This window comes from Penicillium brevicompactum (genome assembly GCF_028827555.1).
Source record: "Penicillium brevicompactum strain IBT 35665 chromosome Unknown utg000001l_segment0_segment0, whole genome shotgun sequence".
In the NCBI taxonomy this organism is placed as follows: Eukaryota; Fungi; Ascomycota; class Eurotiomycetes; order Eurotiales; family Aspergillaceae; genus Penicillium; species Penicillium brevicompactum.
The window spans coordinates 5567700-5591400 of NW_026623203.1; the positions used below are offsets into that span (position 1 = coordinate 5567700).

The 23701-nt window shown below is 47.7% G+C and overlaps 2 protein-coding genes across 2 annotated transcripts; one reads left to right on the top strand and one right to left on the bottom strand.

Moving 5' to 3' along the window:
- Positions 1-15795: 15795 nt before the first annotated feature.
- On the bottom strand, positions 15796-18730 carry N7506_001831 (uncharacterized protein; the record flags this gene model as incomplete). Its single annotated transcript, XM_056951127.1, has 3 exons — positions 15796-16694; positions 16739-18280; positions 18325-18730. The coding sequence occupies 3 exons, from the start codon at positions 18728-18730 to the stop codon at positions 15796-15798; spliced, it is 2847 nt and encodes a 948-aa protein (XP_056817042.1).
- A 490-nt stretch (positions 18731-19220) lies between these two features.
- N7506_001832 (uncharacterized protein) lies at positions 19221-22442 on the top strand (the record flags this gene model as incomplete). Its single annotated transcript, XM_056951128.1, has 4 exons — positions 19221-19649; positions 19696-20466; positions 20518-21178; positions 21223-22442. The coding sequence occupies 4 exons, from the start codon at positions 19221-19223 to the stop codon at positions 22440-22442; spliced, it is 3081 nt and encodes a 1026-aa protein (XP_056817043.1).
- Between the last annotated feature and the right edge of the window lie 1259 nt (positions 22443-23701).

Consider the following 23701-nt stretch of genomic DNA (forward strand, 5'->3'; position numbering starts at 1 on the left):
AAAAAGACATAAACACCAGTTCCCCGGGTCTTTTGGAGCATCAGGACTGAAAAGAAGGGAGATACGAAGATATTCACCCATTCCACGCCAGTAATTCAATCCACAAAGGGGCTTTTTTCCCTGCATTCATATGCTGACACACATCAGCATAAGTCCTACTGCACAAGGTCGACTGAGAGAAGGGCCAAGGTACACGATCTGCTCCTTACAGCGACTCATCATCGATGCGGCGAGTAGGGTAATGGGACGGATAGATAGCATGCGTTCGAATCGGTATAGGGAGCTCGAGCAAACATGGCTTTCGCTTGCTTCGCATTTGACTCGTGTGATGAGAACACAAGTGGCGTCTTAATGTAGGATCCCAGTCAGCAAGACTTACACTTGGACGAGTTTTTGAGGTTTACCATTCAGACTTCGCAGAGGGCACTATGGGTACGCTTGATATGAGACAATCAGTACTGTAAACTTCACAATCTTATGAGCTCGTCAACAGATCACTTACAGTGCCTCTGCAAAGCAACGTCCACGATTCATGCTATGTCGTTTCTGTTCCGTGGCATTCTCCGGCAGTCATCCCAAAAGATCCTCTGAGGTAGTATAGGGAGGTATAAACTCATCACGCAGGCAAGCATATAGTCGCAATGGATAAATGTTTCAAAAGGCCAGAAACTCGGCCATCCATGGATTGAAGGCGGTGAGGGCGAAAACCCGATGTAGCACGCGTCGTAATGCCCTTTGGTCTTATCTCCGATCCGTCGATAAGGGCCACCCAAAGGCTGTTTGGCGGGTGATGATGGGCTCCTATATTGAAACATGAAAATCAGTCATGACGCGCATGTTTGAAGCACAAGAGCGCGCACAAAAACCGACTTAGCCTGGCGCAAGCGATGGTCACGCACAATATCAGAGACAATCAACGTCTCAAGCTTCCATACAGTGAGACTTGCAAGCTACCATGCACACCTGATCTTGGCCCGCTCCTCCTTTGCCTAGCGAATGCTGGATGATCTGGAGCGACGAGGTTGGGACCAGTAAGGAGGCCGTGGCTTGTACAGGGCACTCAAAGGGTGCTATAACGTCGGGTCATCTAGTGTGATGTCAATAATTCACTGTCATTCATGAGCTTGCAGATTGAGTGGCATTTCTTTACTCACTTTTTCCAGTGGTCAAAACCAAGGATGGCGGGACGGCAAAAAGCTGTGTTCTCTGTGCTCGTGCATATGCTCGAATGTACTCGGTTCTATTCAAATCGCATCGTCTTCAGGATCAGTGAGACAGGCCAGACTAAAATTCACATACCTGCGAAGCTTTGCGGTTGAGGTTTTGCGGGGTCACAAGGCCATGATTTCTTTCTGACAGAGGTCATTGGGCTAGTCTCCTGCACCAGACTTTTGCAGGTTAAAGCTGTATTGTCAGAAATTTCGGGCCACCTGGCTGGTGAAGGGGAAGCGACGATTTAATCGGCAGCTGGCTGCGGAGAGTTGAGTCAGCAGTGTCCTGGGGTCCAGGTTGGGAACCGAAGCATCTTTTGCGGTGAACAAGTCGAAAGGAACACGAGAGGGACACGGCAAAATTCGGGGAAGAGGACGCAATTGGCGCCCCTCGCCACATCGGAGGCTCCTATCTAGTGGTTGATTTGGAAGATCTTGAATCATGTTAGGGCCATTTGATATTCAAAGTATCATAGCAAGGTGACTCACGCAAGAGAGCAGCAAGAAGAGTTTTCGTAGTCCAACCTGGGCATGTCTTCATACAATGCTGACGTAGCTGCGATGCGATATTCGCCCATGTCGTGGGAACTCACACGGTGGCTGTACAGTGGATCAGCTAGCGCGCTGCTGTAGACGTATATGCGAATAGACACCGTGACCAGCTACCGCAAGTTCTTATCTTTGATTGGATGACCCAATGGCAGTGCAACAGATGGAGAACATCCCTGTATCTCTCAGGCACTTTAATGTATCCTATCGATGTCAGCACAGTGGATTTCTTCTGGGTCAAGGCAGAGAACTTATCAGGCGACTCAGACACAAGCCTGCAGGACTTTGGAGAGTGGAGTGAATGAATTGCAGAGTGGATTGCCGGGGGAACAGCACGTATTTATAGACTTCTGGGCTAGTCCTTTGCCTGTGGACTACGCGCGCTGCTCGATTGAAGGAAACACCTCCCCTAATGGAGCCCTGTTGAAGCTAGTGTCTTCATTTCACCGCAACTATTTCAACGACATACTTAATGCCTTTGGAACCTCAGTGAGAATGATCATTGTGAATGATGTTGAAAAAAAAGTTGAGTCGGTCAAGAAATGTTGGCTAGTTCAACTGTTCAATCTTAACGCCCTCTTTAACTGAGGCGTGTGGGAAATGCAATGTCAGGTTCATTTTCATTTTCTGATTCCTCATATGTGAGCCACTCAACGTTGAATCACCGAAAGGCGTCTACAATTTTATCCCTCAAATTTGCGGACTTTTTTTTTGCCTCATTGAAGTGTTGTGTGATTGTGTTGATGTGGGTCTGTCTGTCCTTTCAGACTGCAGAAAGCGATTTGCAGTCACGGTCGGATGTGCGGGTGCTCAACCCGTTGAAGCTTGGCTACGCGTCGTCAACACTCAATTTTCGAACTTGCGCACATTAAGGTATTTTATTTTATTTTATCTTATTTCATTTGGTGATCATAAGACCTAAAACTTCATAGTAAATTTCTGAGCCGTTCATCAAAGGTGGAAAATGTGTCTGGTTGAAATATACATCTCAAAGAGCGCTCATACCCTGCCTGACCTTTAATGTTGTCAGACAGATCATTTTTCCCGATCGACTCGTTGAACGTCACCCTTCAATCAAGTCAACTGATAAAATTCCAACAGAGAGCAATCAATTTCTAAGTTGACCGTATCAATCAACTGTTAGAAGCCCATGCATAGTCACATGCGTCTGCATAGTCTATAAGAGATACCGAGACCGGTGGAAATGACGCTGCCAACACGCTTGATTTTCTCTTGCGGACAAAATGGAAGCGCAAAACAACTCGACGGAAATTGGAGATCGGCAGCCCAGTGACTTGCCCAACCCTGGCGAGAAAGATAACTCAGTAGAAACCTCTGACCACGTCCCATTGGTAAGTGGAAGAAACTGTCTTCTAATCATTTGCTGACGACCATAGCCCTCCTCCCAACAAAACGCAGCAGCCAGACACCCCCTGGCCACCGAGCCCTTTGAAGACATTCTGAAGGTGCTTGCTGATCTTGAACGCGACGATCCAAAGTTCGCCTTTCCAGCTGCTCGACTTGTCGGACTATATGGACGCCTATGGGAGTCGTGCGTGTCCAAGCATATCGACGGCCAGAAGCTAGAGCAGGAGAATCTTCTTTTGGAGGAGGCTGGTGCGCACCTGAGAACAAAGAGAGATGGTCTTCAGCTTCGCCACGACAAACAACTCGCCCGGCTGCGTTTTTTTGAGCGAGCACTAGCATCATCTCGGGAGCGACTAACTTGCATACTTGATGACTGGAACTACCCCTTCAGGCTCAGTCTGGCAGGGCTCTTGGATAATGCAGGAGGAGAGTGAAGGTCGGCTATTTGGGATCATCCTCCCTATTCTGTAGAGCTAGATACAGCACTACAATGATATTGTAATCCAAAGAGAAGTACAACATAAGCAGTAGGTTTTTTTTCTTGTCGGCGAACAATCCCTGCATTCTAGACTGACTTCATCTGTAACCCCCCACTATGTTATGCACAAAAAACTCCGGATCCAGGGACAGTGTCGTCGGTAGTGCACCTAGCGGAGAGAGTCACGGTTGAATTGAACATTGAATAGGCTTCATGCAAGGCCACAGAAGCAGTTGAAAGCCAATGCCTGTTGCGTCCAATTCGTGCCAGGAGATCACATCTAGCAACCGTTCGCGTACCCACCGGAGATTCCACGTGGGAGTCTCAAATTGGGGAGGAAGAACAGATACTCTCCTGTGATCTCGCCAGACTTTCGGTCAAATTGGACCAGTCGAAACTCTATGCAGTGCACTTCTGTGGGGAAAGCGAACGCTGACATGAAGAAGAAAATGTCGCTAGCCTGAGTAGACACGGACAAAGGATCTGGACCCAGCCACTTGAAGACCGGCAGCTCGTAGTTATCGTACGTGGGCTGTAGAGAACTTTCGATTGAGTATGGCCCTGAAACCGCACATCCTGTAGGCTCACTCTCGTCCGAGAGAATCTGCCGAGGCCGTTCAGGGCCGGTAGCGAGACAAGGAGGAGGTGTCGGTATGCCAGAGGACTCCTGCCAGATGGTGTGAAGATCGAGATCCAAATCACACTCTACCAGATTTAGCACCAAAAAATCAGAGGAAGAATAAGTACAGACCGTTTGTGCTTGACCTATTCATTGTTGCTCTAGACTCGCTGTCAAAGGCGGGTGGAATAAACACAAGAGTAGAAATAGCGATTGGAAGAGAGTGAGAGAAACAGACTACCACAGTGTGAGCAGGAAATTTCATTATAATCTGATCCCAGTTCATGGCCGATGCTAAGTTCTTGAATGTCAAACCTTTGATGCATCAACGGCGGTGAAACGTTGACTCCATTGCCGCATCCAACAGAACTTCACCGGTGATCGGATAGGTTTCAGAAAGAGAAATCATATTCAGAATAAAGACAAATAAGTAAATAGCCAGCAAAGAGCGACCGTCTTCACTGGCGCTCAATAGAACCAAGAGTCATCAAGGCCCATCAACGTGGTAGGCTTGAGTATTGCTCGATTGCAAAGCTGAACAACACAACTCCATTACAAAGTGCTCGAGCTGCTTGCTTTCGATCCGAAAGTATCAATTTCTCCTCATAGCAGAGCTGTAGCAGAATCTCGCTGTCGCTTGCTAGCCACTCATTTGACTCTTGAAGCTGTCGCTGCTCTTCCTCGAGTCGTATCTTATCGGCAGATTTGACGACGTAGCATTCCCACAGGCACAGGTACAGATCCAGCAGTTTGAGGGATGGTGTAGCTAGGGCGTCGTTGTAGTGTAGAAGTTTCATGAACTCCGCTGTAAGGGAACCGCGTGTGCGCACTGGAACCTGTGCAGTATTAGTGATCTCTTTCGTTTGCAATCGAAGAGGGCCTGATTCACCTTAGCTTCGATAGTTGCACCATCCGAAGATTGCTGTTGGTGGCTTTGCGCCTTGTTCTCATCTTCTGCGTCGTGGGAAATCCGACGCTGTCTCTTGGCCAGTCGGTGACACGGGGAAGGTGAAGTTGGATGGTCCATCGTGGCCTTTGGAATGAAGTGCAAGAGACATTGTACTCGAGGGTCTTTTATAGCCGGCAATGACACTGAGCTGCTGTCATTGCTAGTCCTGAGTTCGACCGCTTTCAAAAGAGTCAGGGAACGGTTGCCTCAACGGCTACCTCAGTTGTTGACGCTCGATCTCACCTGCTGTTCACCACTATTTACTCAATTGAATGTGGAAATGGGCAGCAGCCAAGCCCTGGAGACAAATAATGTACGATATACCTTCGATGATAGTTTGAGGGTGCAATTTTGATGGATTGGATGGTATAAAACAGCTAGACTTCGTTGAGGCTGAACGAGGCGTTACTAGGAATGATTTGTTCAGCGGGAGATGCACATATTGTTTCTGACACTTTTTGGCAAGTGATGCCGAGAAAAACCTTCTGGTATTGCATCATGACAGGTCTATATGTCGATAACTCTACAGACCACCAAAATTCATTCTCGGAGACCGCCTCAACAATGTTTGATGAGAGTTGTCGGCTTCTATTCTGTTCTGAATGGCCCTCTTAATGCAGCTGTCTCTTGCTAGCTCAAGTGATCTCTTCAGACTGAAGCATTGGAGTCTGGTGTTGGCTAAAAGAGCATTAACAATCGAGATATGACCATCCTTGACTGCCAGCATCAACGGATCCTCAAAATATTCATTCCGAAGGTTGACATCAATTTGGTGATGGATTAATAGTGCCTGGACCATCTCCAAGTCACCACCACGGGCAGCAATGCAGAGTGCAGTGTCGTGAGATACGATCGTGCTTTCATTGATGTTCAGACGTGTGCGTTCTAGACCTCGCCAAACGCGGGTTTGGGTTGGGTTTTCAATTTCCTTACCCGCCCATGGGCAACCCACCGCGGGTTTTGGCTTTGATGAACCCGCCCATGGGCTCTTGGCGGGTACCCGCGGGTTGCCCAAAATACCCAAAAACATGCATAAATCGTGGATAAACTTGATTAGTCATCTAGTGTAATTTTGGTCATTTATTTCTGTCACGCTTTTGAGTGGATATTACACTGAAACAATGAACGCCATCGACCTGGAAATATATATTCTCTACAAGTAGATCACTGCCCCCATCGCCCTGCTTTACACATCTGAAGGGATTACAGGCCACATTGATGATTTTATGTAAATTCATCAATTGAGAATCTTTCGAGTGAGCTCAAAAATATTATCCTTAGTTCGATCATTTAAAATCAGTGATTTGGACCTTCTCAGTGTCCTCCCAAAGTCGTATTCATCTCCGGGCGGGTTGGGTTGGGTTGGGTTGGGTTTTGGGTACCCGCGGGTTTTACGCGACTCAGGAATAGATAGATCCAAACGCACGACGCGACTGGAACAAAATCCACAATCAAGTACTCAAGATGAAAAAAAATCCCCCCTTCTTCCAATACCAGTGGCCTTTTACTTCAGTATGGCGTCTTCTTCCTCATCATCGCGATCAATACATCGGCCTTTCAGTCCACTGCTCTCCATTGAGCCGTCATCTGACGGCTTCTTGGATTCTGACATTCAATCCTCCGTAAGAAAATGGTCCCTTCCACTAGCCTCTGAGTGTTGCGGCGCTACCTACATGTATACTAAGATGGACCGCAGCCTTTGACAGGACCCCGCAAAACCTACGACATAACTACTCGAAGACCTCCAGCGACACTCCGACGTGTGGGACCTCAGCACAGAAAGAAATGGATTGCGTACGAGTCGCATCTAGAGACAGAGTTTCTTGAATGGTGGAAGGAAACAGAGTACGGCCAAAAGCTGAACGGAGAAGGCCAATCCCAGATCAAATGGTCCACCGGATCGCGTCACGCTGATGTGTGGAAACACTTTGACCAGGTGGCTGATATTGATTCTGGGCGTCCTCGAGTCATCTGCCAGGCTTGTCTCACTGTGCTTGATCATCCACAGTATAAAGGGAATGGGACAAGCGCCATGAGTAGACACAAAAAGTCTAATACTTGTCGTAAAGGGAAGAAAAAGGGATTTAATCAGTCATTGATTTCGGATTCTTTGCAGAACCATTTCACGAGAGACTCACCCAGTGTCCACAGAGTGACAACATTTCAAATCGAGGAGCAGATATTGAAGACAATTACGTGTCTTCGTTTGCCTTTCCAGACGGTGGAGAACCCGGTGTTTCAGAGGCTACTCAGCCTTTTATATTCTGGTCCCGGAGAATTGGAACTCCCGTCAGCGAAGACCCTGCGGAGACGGCTCCGGGATGCAGTCAATTGCCAGCAAGAGTTACAGTTACAAGATCTGCCTGAAGATGCCAAGGTTTCCCTCGCTTTAGATTGTTGGACCAGTCCATTTCAGCAGGCATTCATGGCAATCACGGTTTATTTCATCGACAAAGATTGGAACTATAGGGAAATGCTCCTCGGCTTTGAGCCGTTGCACGGTCCTCATACAGGCAACAACCTTAGTGATGTTTTGCACCGGTTACTGGAGGAACGAAAACTTCTCGATCGTATTTTTAGCGTTACTACAGACAACGCTACCAACAACGACACCATGATACGCGCCTTGCAAGAGAGACTGCTCTCTATCGGAGCTATTAGCTCCAGGGAATCAATAGTCCGGGTTCCCTGCATGGCTCATGTGATCCAGCTTTGCCTGAAACAGCTACTGGGACATATCAGGGCAGCACCTAAGAATAAAGAAGTCAGAGCCTTTTGGTCCGACACCCAAGCCCACGGGTTGAAGGATTCGATCAACTATGGAGACGTGGCTCATACACTGACAAAGGTGAGCCAAGATATTCACTTTTTCAATATACTCAGAGCACTGACAGCATTAGATTCGATCCTTTGCGATCTTTGTCAACGCAAGCCCACAACGGCGTGATGCTTTTTTATGCCTCCAATCAGGTGGTACTCGGCTTTTTCCGTTACATGACGTTCAGACACGCTGGAATTCAACCTTTTTTGATGCTTCGCCGAGCACGCCGGCTGAGAAATGTAATCGACAAATACTGCTGCGATCATGAATACTCGCAGCTCAAGGTTACCGACGTTGAATGGAGGCAAATTGACTACCTCGTTCATTTGACCAAACCGTTTTTTCAGTTCACCATGGCTCTGATGAAGACCAGAGACGTCACAATCCATAGTGTGTTCCTTGTGTATAGGAAACTACTGGAGCATATCGAACGGTCGAATCGAAGATTGAAGAGAAAGACAACACCCTGGAAGAAAGACATGTATGGCGCGTTGCTTGTGGCGAGGCAGAAGCTGAAAGAGTACTACGAAAAAACCTACCGCGACCACGGTTTTCTCTATGGCACTGGAACATTACTTGCTCCTCAGTATAAACTGAGTGCTTTTGATGCTCGAGAGTACTCAACTTGCCATGAAGATACGTCAAAAAGGTACTGTGAATATTTGAGAGCATCTTTCACACAGTATCAGCAGCAGAACCCCGAGTTGCTATTCCGTACGGTCCAGCGATCTTCCAATTCGCATAGCACAGAGCTTGATCGGCTACTCGAGCCACCTGGTGCATCGATTTTCCATGAAGGAGTAGAGTATGACGAAGTGGACCAGTATCTTCGCGAAGGCACGAGCAATCAGTACAACACACTGGAACAACTGACTGACCTCGAATAGCCAATGTCCCTGTGTCGCCGCGACTTTATTGGAAAGAACACGAGCGCGAATTCCCAGTGCTGTCTAGGCTCGCACGAGACTTGCTTTCAGTCCCTGCCACCGGCGCGGGTGTAGAAAGGCTCTTCAATAGCGCACGAGACATTTGTCATTATCGCCGAGGGTCTCTTCACGAAGGGACCATTCAAGACTTGATGATGTACATGTGCTCAGAAAAGCTCACACTAGAGGGACAGCAATTGATTCGTCTGGAGAAACCGTTGGAGAGCGAGAGCCAAGAGGCACTTGAAGAGGATGAAGCGTTGAAGGCAATCGAAGAGGATGCAGAGCCGATCAGCGACAATGAGGAGATTGAAGAGAGCGAGAATCTCGAGGGTAACTCTGAGCCAGAGGAGACATACCAAGTGGAGTGTACGGTGGTAGAGACCGGCCGGAGCTCTATACACAGACATATTCACGAACCTGAACAAGAAGAAGAGAGTGTGGAGGAAGACGTGGTTGATTACGACGAAGCAGATTTACTTCCGCCTCCAATCATGCAATTGAGTGATAGAAGCCAGAAGAGATCTTCTGGTCGGGTAACAATGCCCTCCAGCAGACTGCGAGGTTACGAGGTATACTAGTCTTTATAATTAGCCAATTTGATTTCTTCAAGCCCTTCATGTTCCTTTCCAAATATTCACAGCTAGAAGCTAGTAGTTACGCCATCGAAACAATTAGATAATCGAAAATTACTGCATAACTTAGTGTAAAATGATCAGTCAGCTTTTTTTGCTTTTTTGGGTAATCGCGGGTACCCATTTGGGTCTTGGGTTGGGTTTCCCGGATGACAACCCGCCCATGGGTTTGCTGACTAAGACCCAACCCGGCCCATGGGCTGGGTTTTCGCGGGCGGGTTTGGGCGGTGGGCGGGTTTTGGCGAGGCCTAGTGCGTTCTTTCTGACGCACGTGACATCACGCGATCAGACCGCGGCATTCGCACCAGCAACAGAGATATGAAGTTTTTGGGCAAGCTTAGCAACCGAATGAATGAAATCCTGATCGTTTGACTCCAAGCACTACGCGACTGATTCAGATTTGCAAGTACGAAATGCAAATGAGCCTAAAAATCCCATCGGGAGTTTGCTTCATTCTAGATGTCGTAGCTGGAAGCCGAGTGCCAGTAGATCAAAAGCGTACATACCTAACGGTGGCGACCAAAGTAATGCCGACAGCGAGCTCATGAGCCTTGTGGAGGGCGAAGACGGACCGTGTTGGCAGAAAAACAGCTCGCGGGTCGGCTGGCGAGTCTCGACAACTCTATCCGTACCGCCTCACGACGTAATAAAACAAGCTCATCTATATTGATCAACAACCATTGTTGATCTGACTCTGGGAACTACTAAATTGATCCTAGAAACGCCAAAAGCAATTCTAGGGGCTGTTTATATTTTGGGAACTCCTCTTTAGCTCCTGGGGCCAATTCCTGTTTCCAGGATCCCGAGTTCTAAGTTACCCCTGGGATCTCCACTATACAATCCTGATTGAATACGAAATGGTTTTGGGAACACATTGGCTGGTCCCAGGAGCTGTTATGCTCCTGGGACCCCACTTCTGGACCCTAGAGTCAATATTCTGCCCTCTGAGGTCGCGGGAAGCCCTCACATGACACCTTCACTAGACCTGCGCACAAATCTCCGTCATTCAATTACTCCTGGAAGGCCAGTTTTGGCCCCAGGAACCGTGCTTGAGATTTCAGGAATTATTAAGACTGTCAACAGGAACATGACTTTGGTTCCCCGGGGTGGAGACACAGAACCCCAGAAGCCACGTTGAACTTCCTGGGGGCTATGTGGCTTCCAGAAGCTGCCTCTTTACCCCCAGAAACCGCACTGAAGCCCCTGGGAGCTAACTTGCTCCTGGGGCCAAGCCATCATCCCCAGGGCTGATAAACTTTGATCCTGGAAACCACAAAATCATTAATAGGAGCGGCGTATCACCTGGGAACTAGGCTTTAGCTCCTGGAGCTACTTCCTTATCCTAGTAAACTAATCTGCTCCTGGGATCTTCACTACGCTGTCAGAGATCGAGTATATATAGTAGCTTGGGTGTTTGGTCGCTGATTAAACATTGTGCTTTTTTGGCCTGTTAGCCTAGTGGTAAAACCCAAGCAACCGCATCCCTGACATACGCTCCTAAATAAATACGAAATTGGTTTGGGGAACCCATTGCCTGGGCCCAGGAGCCGTTATACTCCTAGGGCCGTATCTCTGAATCCTGGAGTCTACGTTCTGCCTCCCAGGGTAGGTTGTTAACTCGCAAAAAGCTTCCACCAGACCTACGTACAAATTCTGAGACATTCGACCACTTCCAGAAGGCTTAGCCATAGCCCCGGGAACCGTACTTGATGTCCCAGGACTTGATAAAACTGTCAGCAGGAACATGACTTTGGTTTCCCCGCGGTGGAGGTACAAGACCCCAGAAGTTACGTTGGGCTTCCTGGGGGCTATAGGGCTCCTAGAAGCGGCGCATATGTCCCCAGAAACGTTCCAGAGGCTTCCGGGAGCGAGAGAACTCCCAGTGCCAAGATGCGTGATCCTAGCATAAATAGTAACATTGACAGAAACATGCCCAATCCTTGATAGTGAAAATGGATAGAATTACAGGGTACGTACGCTTTGTGGGGGTATGTTACATCCAAAGTCCTTGTTTTGAACTCTTCACAAACACCTAGTTGGTGGATGCTTACACAAACGGATGGTTGGTCAACGGCCCCGCAAAATTTATCCAATGTCTTGGACGTAAACCGGCTCCTGGAATTACCTAAGCTCCCAGGAGCGCTTTCTTTATAGGAACTTACCTCATATCTTGTGGTATCGGATTACTCGCTGCAAATAGCCATATCAGTGCATCTTGTGGGAGAAACTTGACCCGGAACCAAGGCCGCAGGTGTAGAAACACATAAATACAGGTACCCCGTCCTACCCTTTGCATATTTGCTATCCGTGATATCGCCCGACCCATTTCCTCCACTGACCGGTCTACCATTCCTTGACAACAGAATCCAACAGCCTGTGCTCTCATTTGACAATGTCGTTCGATTTTACTTCAAACAACCAATACTTCCAGGTGGGAGTCAACCACGGTAATATTTATACGTGTACCGACCCGATTTCAATCACTCATTCGCTCATTGCGGGTTTCAAACTACCTTTGTATCAGGCTTTGAACAAAGCTGAAAGATGCTTAGACATGGTGCAGGGCGCAGCGTCTCAGAACAGCCAAATTGTTGGGGCTGTGGAGCGCCTGCGTAGCCTTCTTCTGGAAATCAGAGAAGTCGACTCTGAACAGTGGGGATCTCTGGAAAGCGGAGTTAAAACAGCTGTCTATTCACTTCTGTACTGCTGCATCTCAGAATGCTACGACTTCAAATCTACTCCGCTGGCAATCTCGTCTCTATGCGATGAAATTGACGCCTTCAAATTGGCTCTCCAATGCGTGTATGGCGCAGCTATGATGTATTTTCAGTCTATCTACCCGGCGCTCACAGTATAAATATTCTACCCAGATCAGCATTCTAGGGATTCAATGACAGGAGATGGATATATTCACAGCAACAGAAAGCCGCGGAGGCCATCGAGCAGATAGGCAACGAAAGAGCCAAATATCGGGACTACATGAAGCGACCCGGGCCGGCGAGATACCATTCACGTGCGCTTCTTGATCTGTTGAAGGAGAATCGGGTGCCAAATCGTGCGGCGAGGCTTGGGGGCATGCATGTGAGCTTCGCCGGAGAGTATCATGGAAGGGCGGAACCTTTTACATTTGTTCTCCAGATGACCTGGGAGATTTGAATAACCTTGGTGAGATATCCATGTTTCATGCTACATATGGGTGAATCTGTAAATATATGTTTGTTATCTGTATGGCCAGGCATAGAAAGCACAAGCCCGACACAAATTTCACTTTCTCCATGATTCTAACCTTGAGAGATATGTATGCCAAGTACAGCACGATATCAGACCCAACTAGCCCTAGAAGCAATAAAGCTTCTTGAGACAGTAATGGCTCGGTGCCTGTCTGGCACCACCGAGATTAAATCCTACAGGTCCTATACGTAGCAAACTACAGAGCACAGCGAAGCACAAGTTACTTCACTGGATGCATTGATTTTACTTGTTCACACTAGTAGGATGGTGAATTGATATAGCACCTGCGACCCTGGACAGGGGGACCATGAATCAGGCCATAGAGGGCCTGTAGGCACAGTTGGGTAGATGTAGCCCGACTATACCGAAGACCGGCAGATTTCAAACTCAGCTTTCTATTTCTTGATCTGAGATGGATTATGAGCATTTTTAGCCAGGTGGCAGATTTAGGAAACGACAAGATTTCTAGCAAGATACAGTATGTGGCCCTGGCTCTTGAGCGCATTAAATTGGACTCTCAACATTGTTCTTTGCTCTGCGTCTTTTTTAGGGTTCAATATTTCACCATTCCTAGGAGCCACAACAAGGCATCAACAAATTTGGCAAAACGAACGCGTGGCTTTCAACAGGCCTCATATAGTTCAGGCACTCCGGGCCCTTAGTTTTCTGCTACCCAACAGATCTTCAATTGACCAAACAATCCTACAGGACTATATATTCCTCGACCCCGACGCCTTTATATTTTATAATTTTCAAACTACTCGACAGTCGAGCAGGGTTTGTGTTCGACAAGACCTGGAAATTCTTTCCCTTGTTGATCAATTCATTTTGAACCTCTGCGAGCTTTTCATTGAGCCTTGACCAGAACAGTCTAAGCTCCTCTTAATATCCTCTCTCGCTCTTTTTCTCCAAGTGTGATTGCCTGCATGAGAATGAAACCCACCTCCGGCCGTTCAGACATTGGCCCCGAGTTTGACCGCCTGAAAAACATCAAGAGGATTTCCCTCAATGCAAAACTCGTGGCTTTTGTCGAAAAAGCTCAATCGTCGCTTCAGTCACGAGGACGTTTCAAGCAACGGGATTGTTACAAGAGATCTCTCCTTCATTACGCTGCCATGGGGAACTGTACAACCCTTCTTCAGCATCTTCTGCACAGCAAGCCGAATATTGATTCTCGTGACCAGTGGGGGCGGACACCACTCTCCTGGGCTGCTGAGTATGGCTCATTGGCTGTTGCAGAAATTCTATTGGAGCAAGGAGCAAACATCAATGCATTGGATTACGAGGACTGCTCACCGTTGACGTACCTTATACACGCCGCGAACCCTGAGATTGGAAGGCACGAGGACACTATGGCGTATTTTAGAGAGAGAGGCGCGAAAGAAGGGAAACTGAGAGGCATCAAGCTCGCTTGGGTCTGGGTTTTGACCTATTCTCACTTACTCCGACACGTTCGCCCGCGTATCTAAGACTCCCGATGGCATGGAGCCAGCTGATATTGTGCTCTACTATTGCGGCCATCAGACGAGGGTCATAGTTGTGGAAGCGGGCTTTGCGAACACTCTTGTTTTATTTTTAATTTGAATTCAGTATTTTCGAGGTGGAAATGGAGAACAATAAGGCAGATTTGCGCGGAACCTTTTGAAGATCCGTATGTATTTACCAGTAAACATCATATCATTGCATGGCAGTCCAAGACAGCAGTGTAAGAAATACGTGTGCTAGTTTTTCTTTGGCCCGTAAAGAGTCTGTTGTTTTCGACCCGAAACTGTCTACTAGAGGGCTTGGAGTTCATGACGGTTTGCGTCGACCATTTTCATCAATGTGTCAACTAGAACTAGGTCTTTAAATTCTGTTTACTATGGAAAAGCCCCTGGGCAATACTTGGAAGCAGAACAAGACGACATATTCATTATTTATTCTTTCAAGACTGTAAAAGAAAGTTAGCTTGTCATATTATAGATGAAACGGCACATGTCATGGAGCTAGCTCCGTGTCTGATAGACTATGCCAAAGCTTCTCTGAGGTAGGGTATTATGCACTTTATGACCAGCCTATTTTCCTGGCCTGAACCAAAATAGACCATAATGGTGAAGACCAGAAGAATTTCACCACTCTCTTCTTGAAGTAAAACATACACTAGAATCCTTGAGTACGTTTCGGATGGGCTACTGTACAGCGATAGTAGTCAATGCCATACGATCCTTGATCATTTACCGTGATGTGCCTTCTAGGGTCTCGCAGTTTTGCTGTTTACTGTAATTCAAAAATATGGTGCGTGTTTTCATATTACTGCATCACTTCGTTGGTGCTTCTAAATATTTCCACCTCCTTCGCGGCCCAAATATTCTCATAAACAATAGATGCTTCATTCTGGTGACCCAAAAGACGATGCGAGTTTTATTTTATAAAGACCGAAGAAAATACGTGAATGATCTTTCTCTTGATCGAAGCCCGTGTAGCACCTCTCTTCGTTGCACCATTCCTTCTCAGATAATCTATTGTGGCTGCTTGATTTGGGCCCCTACCCGCTTCTATCAGCCACGAGAATGGTGTTATATACATATCGTCCATGGAGTTAATGTCCACCCCATTGTCCAGCAAAAGCTTCACCGCACGCAATGCACTGTATTGCGCGGCCCAGGAGAGAGGCGTTCGCTTGTTCTGATCGAGGTCATCTTTTGCTGTCCCATCTTGGAGGAGATAAAGAAGGAGCTCGACACAGTCACCCATTGCAGCATAGTGAATGAGAGACCTTTTGAAAGGTCCTCGCAGGTTGTATATCCCTTTGTATGTGATCGTTGCCTGCGCGTCTTGAAGAGATGCGATGACATCTTCATCGAGGCAAATCTCTCTGATACCTTTTAGGCGTTGAAATTCATCATCAATTATAGTCATGGAGCAAGGAGGACTTGACATAGTGATTGTACGTCTTTTTGGAAGGTCATATGAAGAGAGACCAGAGGGCGATTTGCTCATTAAGGAGGTGCAAAGATACAATAGCTACACTATGCCAGAGGCCGATAAGAACCCTCAAACTCCATATATGCCGACGTAATCTCCGACAAGTCGAGATCCTCATTCTTCTCTGGTTCAATATCAATCTGCCACACCGCAAATGGTCCTACCAAAGCATAATCATCATCATCATCCAGCCGGCCAATGATACCGGGCAATGTCCCAGGACCTTCGTACTGTTTCGTCAGGATGTTGTATCTGAATAAGACAGCAACCGTCTCATGGGTAAACGTAATCTCCTTGTCTTTAGTGTCGGCAATGGTCTCTTCGCCCATGTGCCTCAAGGTAATATGCAGATACTTATTCTTCGTCTTCGCTCCCGGAAGAAATAGACGGACTTTGGTCAATCGGATATCCATCATGTCAACAAATGGCGACGGGTGATGGTCGCAGTCCCCATCTGGCGTGGGAATGGTGACGGGACAGGAAGGTCCATCCGTTCCACTCGCTTGGATAAGGCGAAAGTCACTCTCTGGCAGCTCATATCGAATAGTCGGAAAAGGAACCGCGGCTTTCTTCTGCGCTTGTATGTAGCTCGTATGTGCATCATCTAATGTGGTATAGGCTGCACTCAGCTGCCCATATGTGTACTGAGAGGTGTCAATTGTGTTGAAGTAGCTGGCCAGGATGTTGTTCGAGTTGAGGGCGGCAAAGTTGTATGCCCGCTGGGCGTGGTATAGCCAAGATTGGAGTTGCTTGACCGCAGTGAGATAGGCGTTTTTCATCGCGACAGTCATCATGGGATTGTCCATTCCGAAAGACACTTTTTCCATCTGCGAAATGTTTGACTGGGCCTGATCTAGCCCTGCGTTTTCGGTGACGGCTTTGGCAATCACCACGAGGGCTGCGTTATATCGAAGAACAGCCGCATTTCGTTTGATGACAAGATCTATTTAGTTAGTATACAACATCAATAGAGAGAGGATGACTCACCAACGTAGGTTCTAAACTTTGCTTTAAGCTTGCTCAATGTATCTGGGGGCAGTGCATTCTCATACTCGCTCAGAAGAGCATTCAGGTGTTCTTCAGTGATCTGCAGTTTGGCAGCCCCCGGATCAAGCAAGTCTATCGTGCCATCCTTGCTCACTTTGTATGCTTCGTACAAACTGTCAAGATTGCCGCTGATGTTCTGCACCTGCTTGATCAGATAGTCCTTGTTGACCGACACTCCGGCATCACCAGGTATTTCCGTCAGTCCTTGATGAAGCAGGCTCACACCCTGCAGTTGAGCCATCCCAAGTTTTCCCATTCCTGGTACCATGATAATCTGCCCAATAGCTTCGAATATCTGTGCAGCCTGAACATTGAAACCATATTTAATCTTCACCATGATATTCTTAGCCGCGTCTTGAAGACTCATGCTTGCGGCTTGCATGGGTTCTGTGAAGGTGTGGATCTTGAAGATGTTGTCTGCAAGGTCGTCCTTGGCGTTCTTGATCATTGCATTGTTAGATGCCTTGGCTGACTCGCTGGCTGTTCGGCTGTGGTTGATATAGTATCCCTTTTTTGCGGCCTCATTGGCGGCCTCAAGGTAGGCATTATAGGTAGTCTCTGCCTCCTTGACAGCTTTCAACTCCTTGTCGATTGTCTGCTCAAAGCTTTTGAAGCTACCTCTTGGGACACGGTTGCGATCATTACCATAAAAGTCTTTGCCAGAGTTGAACATGGCTAGAACGGCTGTTGCCTCCATCTTGATGGCACGGAGGCTTTGAATAGATGCAGGTTCCTTCGTTTCTGGGCCACTGGGGATGAATAGACGAGGTTCAGCATCGCGATATGCTTTGACCAGGTTAGTCTCCGAACTAGCTGTACCGGGAGGCTCGAAGTCGAGAAATTGCAGCCTTGATACAAGTCTTTCCAGGAAATCCTTGCTCTTGGCCAGGTCGTCTGCACCATCGACATAGTAATGCAGCTTGGCCATGTCCAGAAGCATCCGGCATTGGACGGGATGGACAAAACACAGGTTGTTATTCCAGATGGTTTCCACATCGGTGGCCGACTGTATTCTATACTTGCCATCCACTCCAGGCCGTCCATCAGCCCCATTCTCCTTGCTGCCGCGAGATCCTCGTCCGCCATAACCGCCCGTGACTCCGGCAGTCTGGGTTAAAGCCGAGTACACACTTTTATCGAGTATTTTCAAAGCGAAAACGACGTTCACCAGTACCTCCTCAAAGGCACTTTGAGGGCCTTTTAAGGACTGTTTCAATTTATCCAACTGCGACCGTGGAACAGTGTGAACCTTATCACTATTGCACATGCCGATGAGATCTGAAGTCCTCTGGTCGAAATCATCAGGGAATTTTATCTCTGACTTTGCAAGATCGGTCAAGAGAGTTTGTGCCAGACTAACAGGAGCAGTGGCTACACTGGTGTAGACAATTGCGATGTCTCCCCCTGCGCCGCCATTCCCACCCGCAGCGCCATGCTCGGCATCGGCTATGTCATCGGGGCTGTACCCCGCGCCTCCGCATACTATTCACATGAGCAATAGCCTATGGGTGTCCGGAGATGCTTACCGTTGAACCGCAGCCCTTTGGCTGTTTGCTCATCGAGTTCCTCAGCGAAAAAGCCTAGCACTCCTCCCCGATAACCATCGTTGACAAGGTATGTGTCTTGTGGCTTGGTTGGGTTATCCACATACTTTCCTCCGCCTCCGCCTGGAACACCCACGTTAAGACGAGGGTCATCGTCATTTCTCGGTGGAATGGAAAATTGGGTTGCAAAAATCCCTAGTCGGGATGGGGTTTTATTATGCTTGTTTATCGGCTCGACATGGTCTCCCAGTAGGAACTTTTCAACATAGACATCGAGTGAGACTGCGTTGAGGGGATAGTTGCGAGTATACTGAGCGACCGAGATTATTAACTGCGGATCCTCAGGAGGATAGATAATGGTGTCTGGGTTGGGGGGAAGGGGCGCCATAGTGTTGAGTTGATGAAGTCTTGTCGGGGGAGGAGGGAAACGGGATATGGTCTTTGTTGAGAAGCGGAGAGCTGTAAGGATTCATGCAACTCGCCCCAAAAAGCAATTGATGTCCACTCTAGAATTCACACTGAGCTGAAGCAATGTTCTTCCGCTTGCTCTACCAGCCAATCACTGGCCAAGCCATCCCTTCACGATGTGATGAGCTGAGATTTTATGCACGCTGATGTCAATCTGTATACCCCGCCCTTTTCAGCTATGACTGTTGGCCACTCATATGGCAAGTCAATCAGATCGGCACTCTTTGACCCAAGGTTGCCGTGCTTCAGCTGAGAAAAATTCAGCTGCTGCCTGCTGCTGTTACAGGATATTCAGCTACACAAGAGTCCAGCCGTGCTAAGTGATATTTCTAAATGATATAAAGACCCGTCCAACAACCTGCAAAAAAGATAATAATCGAAAGAAAACTACACGATCTCCAAGGTTCACAATGTCTGCTCAAAAGTCCGTACCCGAATTCCACGCAGCCGTCCAGAACGTCAATGCGACCGATGGATGGGACGTCATGGTCTCCTACTCCCAAGACCCGCTGAATGCTCTCCTCCAAGAGGCCTGGGGCAAGTGCCCCAAGTTCAGCAATGTCTCCTTCAAACATAGCGAAACGATCAACAAGGCCACTAAAATAACCATGATTCGTGATTTCACTCTGGATCTGTCCTCTCCTGTCCTTCAATTTGACGCTTCGGAAAGCCAGTCCAGGGCTATCCTCGTCATGGTCATTAATGGATCATACAAGACTACCGTGTTCCAGAATGAAAAGCCAATCGGACAACCAGGAACGGATCACATCGCCAAAGATGCATATCAGCTGAAAGTCTTCCTGCCCATTGCGGGCATCAGTGGAGATACTGTGCACAAGGTATGTACACATCTACCATCATGCAGACCATCGCTAACAGTCATAGCCCGGCAATGTGATCAAACTTGACGAAAAGAAAACAACAGAAGTTGCCATGATCTTTCACTTCGCAAATGACGAGGCGGTCTATAAGATGGAGAAGGCTGACCAGAAAAAGCGCGAGAGCGATGACCTGATGGACACCATCACAGCCGAGATCCAGGGCTGGTTCCAAAGCAAGAACCATGTCGATTGGATCGATATCAGCATTTCCAAAATCTCCAACCAAAGGCCTCTCTCAGGAGACACGGAAACGCTACGCCCCCGCTCCTTCGTCATCAGGTCACAGCCAGGCTATCTCAATGTCTTCATTGCCACCAAGAATAAGCCAGGAAGGCCCCATCCACACTTCGAACATAAGGGAAATGATGAGCTAGCACCGGTGCCGACTGGCTTTGAGGCCAGCATCTTCATCTCAAACAAGCTCTTCGTCAACTTCTTAGCCGAGCAGTTCAAATACAACTTTACCGGACTCATCAAGTCCATTAAACCCGAGGCGATTGAAGGTGGAATGGGACTAGTAATCCAGATGGGCGACCCTCCGAGTTGGAACATCGGCAGCACAGGAATTGAGGATTACAGCATTCCAGAGTTCAGTGTCGACTTTGATGCCTACCCGGTCACTGTGAGCGTCAAAGATAATTCCAGCTTGGAAACGATTCCGAAATGGTCCTGGGCGCCAAAGACTGACGCAACCTGGTACTTGGTGGATAAGCGAGTGCCGGAACTTATCACATACGAATGGGGTACAACCAGGATCTCCGGGTCTTTGGAAGAGGTAGGTCTGGACATATCTTACAATGGCGGGGAAACCGCTGACGTATAATAGACTGGCAAGCTGTGCGGCAGTATCGACGGAGATGAGCTACAACTATCGATTGCCCTTGATAACGCAACCAGTCTTCCCACCATGTCCTACACGGCCAAGTGGGTTGAGGGCAATGGTGGACGTTATGGTTATGTGGCAAAGCCATATGATGTTCCGGATACCATTCGCAATCAAGTGAAGTTCAGGCTACCTGCGCCACTTAAGGCACAGCTGAAGGGACTCAATTTTTTCTCTGCGCAGAATGTATTCGTCCCGGGTGTGAGGTTTATCAAGGCAACGACCCAAATCATGCCGACAGATGTTGTGCTTCTCGGCACAATGCCACGTAGTACTACGCATACGGCCAACCCAGCTGCTATCGTGCAGTCGTTATCCGCACAGAATTTAGCCCTGCGCTTCATGGATGAGATATACCACAACGCTTACTTTTTGGGCGATCTCATCAACGCAAACGTCAAGGGAGATGCCGGTACGGTAAAGGCAGTACTTCATAAGAGGGGCTATGCCGACGTCACTGCTCAGGATCTGGAGGTCCTGCGCGACTATGTCACCCCTGGTCCAAATTTCGATCTTCGTTATGCTGGAGGCGCATACAGCGTGGACAGTCCAGGGTATACCGCGAAGGAGCTGCTAGTTCACTCGGTTCATCGAACCATCTACAGTATGTATATCCCACCCTTGCCGATTCATGAGCTAATCGAATAGTCGACGGAACACCTGTGGAATCGCAAAAAACGCTAGGAGATGGATCCGTCACCTTCATATCTAGTGATAGCCAGCAATCCTTCCACATCACCTTTACTGTTCCGTTCGATGTGCAAGGGGAAACAGGTGGTAAATCATTCATCGGTTCAACCTGGGCGACTGCAAACCCCGACCAGAAAGAGCAGATACAAGGCAGGCGTACCTTCCCCTGGGATGGTAGATCAGACATCGGCACGAGTCTGGCTGCATCGGCAAGAGATGATGAAGCTCTGAAGTTCCTGCCGTTGGCGCTTGATCTGACCACTCCTCACGACCCTCAGGAGTTTCGCGCAGTTGATATTACCTCAGTCGCAGCGGGATTCGCAATTGCAGTGAATGCAGTCACATCGGCAAAAAACCTGAAGGCTGGTTGTGTCTGGGTTTCAAAGGTGGTGATGAAAATGGCCGGAATCAAGTTGAGTCTTTCAGTGCCTGGGTTACTGGACCTGGATAAGATGGCAAAGGAATTTCCAGTCAAGGCAGAAGAGGCCGTTAACAAGACCATCAACCAGGCCATCGAGGAAAAAAAGAGAAAAAAGGAAAAAATTGTACTAGACCCGGTTGTGATCGGCCAAGCCGCGAGGCCAAAGATACTGGAAGAGATGAAAAAATACATGCACAGCAAGGTCGATGCAAAGGCCGTGAAAGATTACGGGGCTGCGTATGGTCTCAGTGCTTTGAATACTACCAAGATGGCGCATGAGGCTGCTGATACACAAGCAGCGAATGTGTTTGACGGCGAACAGTACGGCTCCTATTTGGACGCCATGGTCGATCGCGCAGTAACTACCCGAAGAATGGAGAAGGCTTTGGAAAATAAGATTAGTCTTGACGAGGAAATCAGGGAGGCCAAGAATCGATTCCTTCAAAACAAAGAACTGAAGAAAAACCAGGAGGCGGATCTGGCAGCGAGAGAGAAGGAAGCAAAGAGAGATAACATGCCCGAGGAAGAGTGGAATGGTATCAAGGAGAAATACGAAAGGCAGATCAAGGAGATTGCAGACAAGATTACAGAGGACGAAAAGGAAATCAAAAAGAACGAGGAAAAGTCTAAAGGATACGACGAGGCGTGGAAGGACTCGAAGGAAAATGAAAAGCTAAAGAAGGAGCTGGAAAAGAAGCGAAAGGAAGAGTTCTGGAAGCATCGCAAGGAGCATCCCGCAGAGCCATACCATGGATAGATGGATCTGTTATCTATTTATCAGTTTCTAGTACCCGTCCGTGCCTGGAAGAGTACACTACTCTATCTTCTCAAGGTCGTTGAAGACTATCTCTGAGAAACTGCGACGAGATATGTATGGCTTAATTATGCCTGGGATCCCGATTGACCAGGTTGAACAGCCACATCCTGATCCGCTAGCCGCAGTGCGTTACCTCTATGTATTTATTGGATTTAGCACTTTCAAGAGTGCTATCCTCCTAAGAACGCAAAGAATGACCTCCAGGAAAGTAGCTTAGTCGGAATTTTCTTCCGCCAAGACTACCTTCATTGGCTCGAGGCTCTTAGTCTGTCGAGTAGCTTATCTGAGGGGGTAGCTTCGATGTTGAAATTGGAAAGTTTTCTCAAATTATGGTTTCATGTGTATGTACTCACTCCACAATAACTACACGTTTAGCACCATTTTGTTAGGTCCAAGGCTCATTTTCTACTTAAGCGGTGAGAACAACATCTCTATCAAGTATTCGAGATGAGCATAAATGGTTGAGTTTGAATTTCTTTTTTATCTTATTTTATTTTATTCTATTTTATTAGGGACCGCGTTCAGTCATTCTCGAAATCGGCAACTGCGCTAAGCCCTGATTGATGGCGAATCTTTGATACCCAATGATCTCGATCAAGACATCAAAGAACATGAAATAACAGCCCTCAATTTTTCGCGGCCGGCCCAATAAATAATCCGAGCTAAGGTCTTGGCCGCAGTTCTAGCCAAGGGCTGAATGGTGTGCATTGGTCAAGCCAATGTCGAGAATGGTTGCAGAGAGTTGTGCCTCAATCTCATGTCTGATGGAGGGCGTAGGGGAGTGAAAAGTATGTTATCAGCAGGGTGGGGAGAAAATAGTAAGTCAACTAGTCAACAACTTGAGTTACGATGATGAGACAAAAGTGAGTCTTAAGGGGGGGTATTAAGGATAACCCGAGATGCCCAAGGCATGTTGCGCTTGGTGATTATGGATGTTGTCGCCAATTCTGTGATTATATGCAATTAAATCTCGTAAAGAAGAAGCTTATATTCCTACGTTCCCCTGAATTTCTCTTTCCTTTCTTCGTGACCTTTCGGGCTCTTAGAAACATTTGACCGTTAACCTTGAGCTCATCGCCTTCGAGCCTCCTTCTTCTCGGACATTTTAAAGATGTATCCTTTATCAATTGCAAGTCTAGTTTTTTTTCCCGCATACACTTCTAGAGCCGGAATTCTTGAAGTCATAGATTACGGTCGCC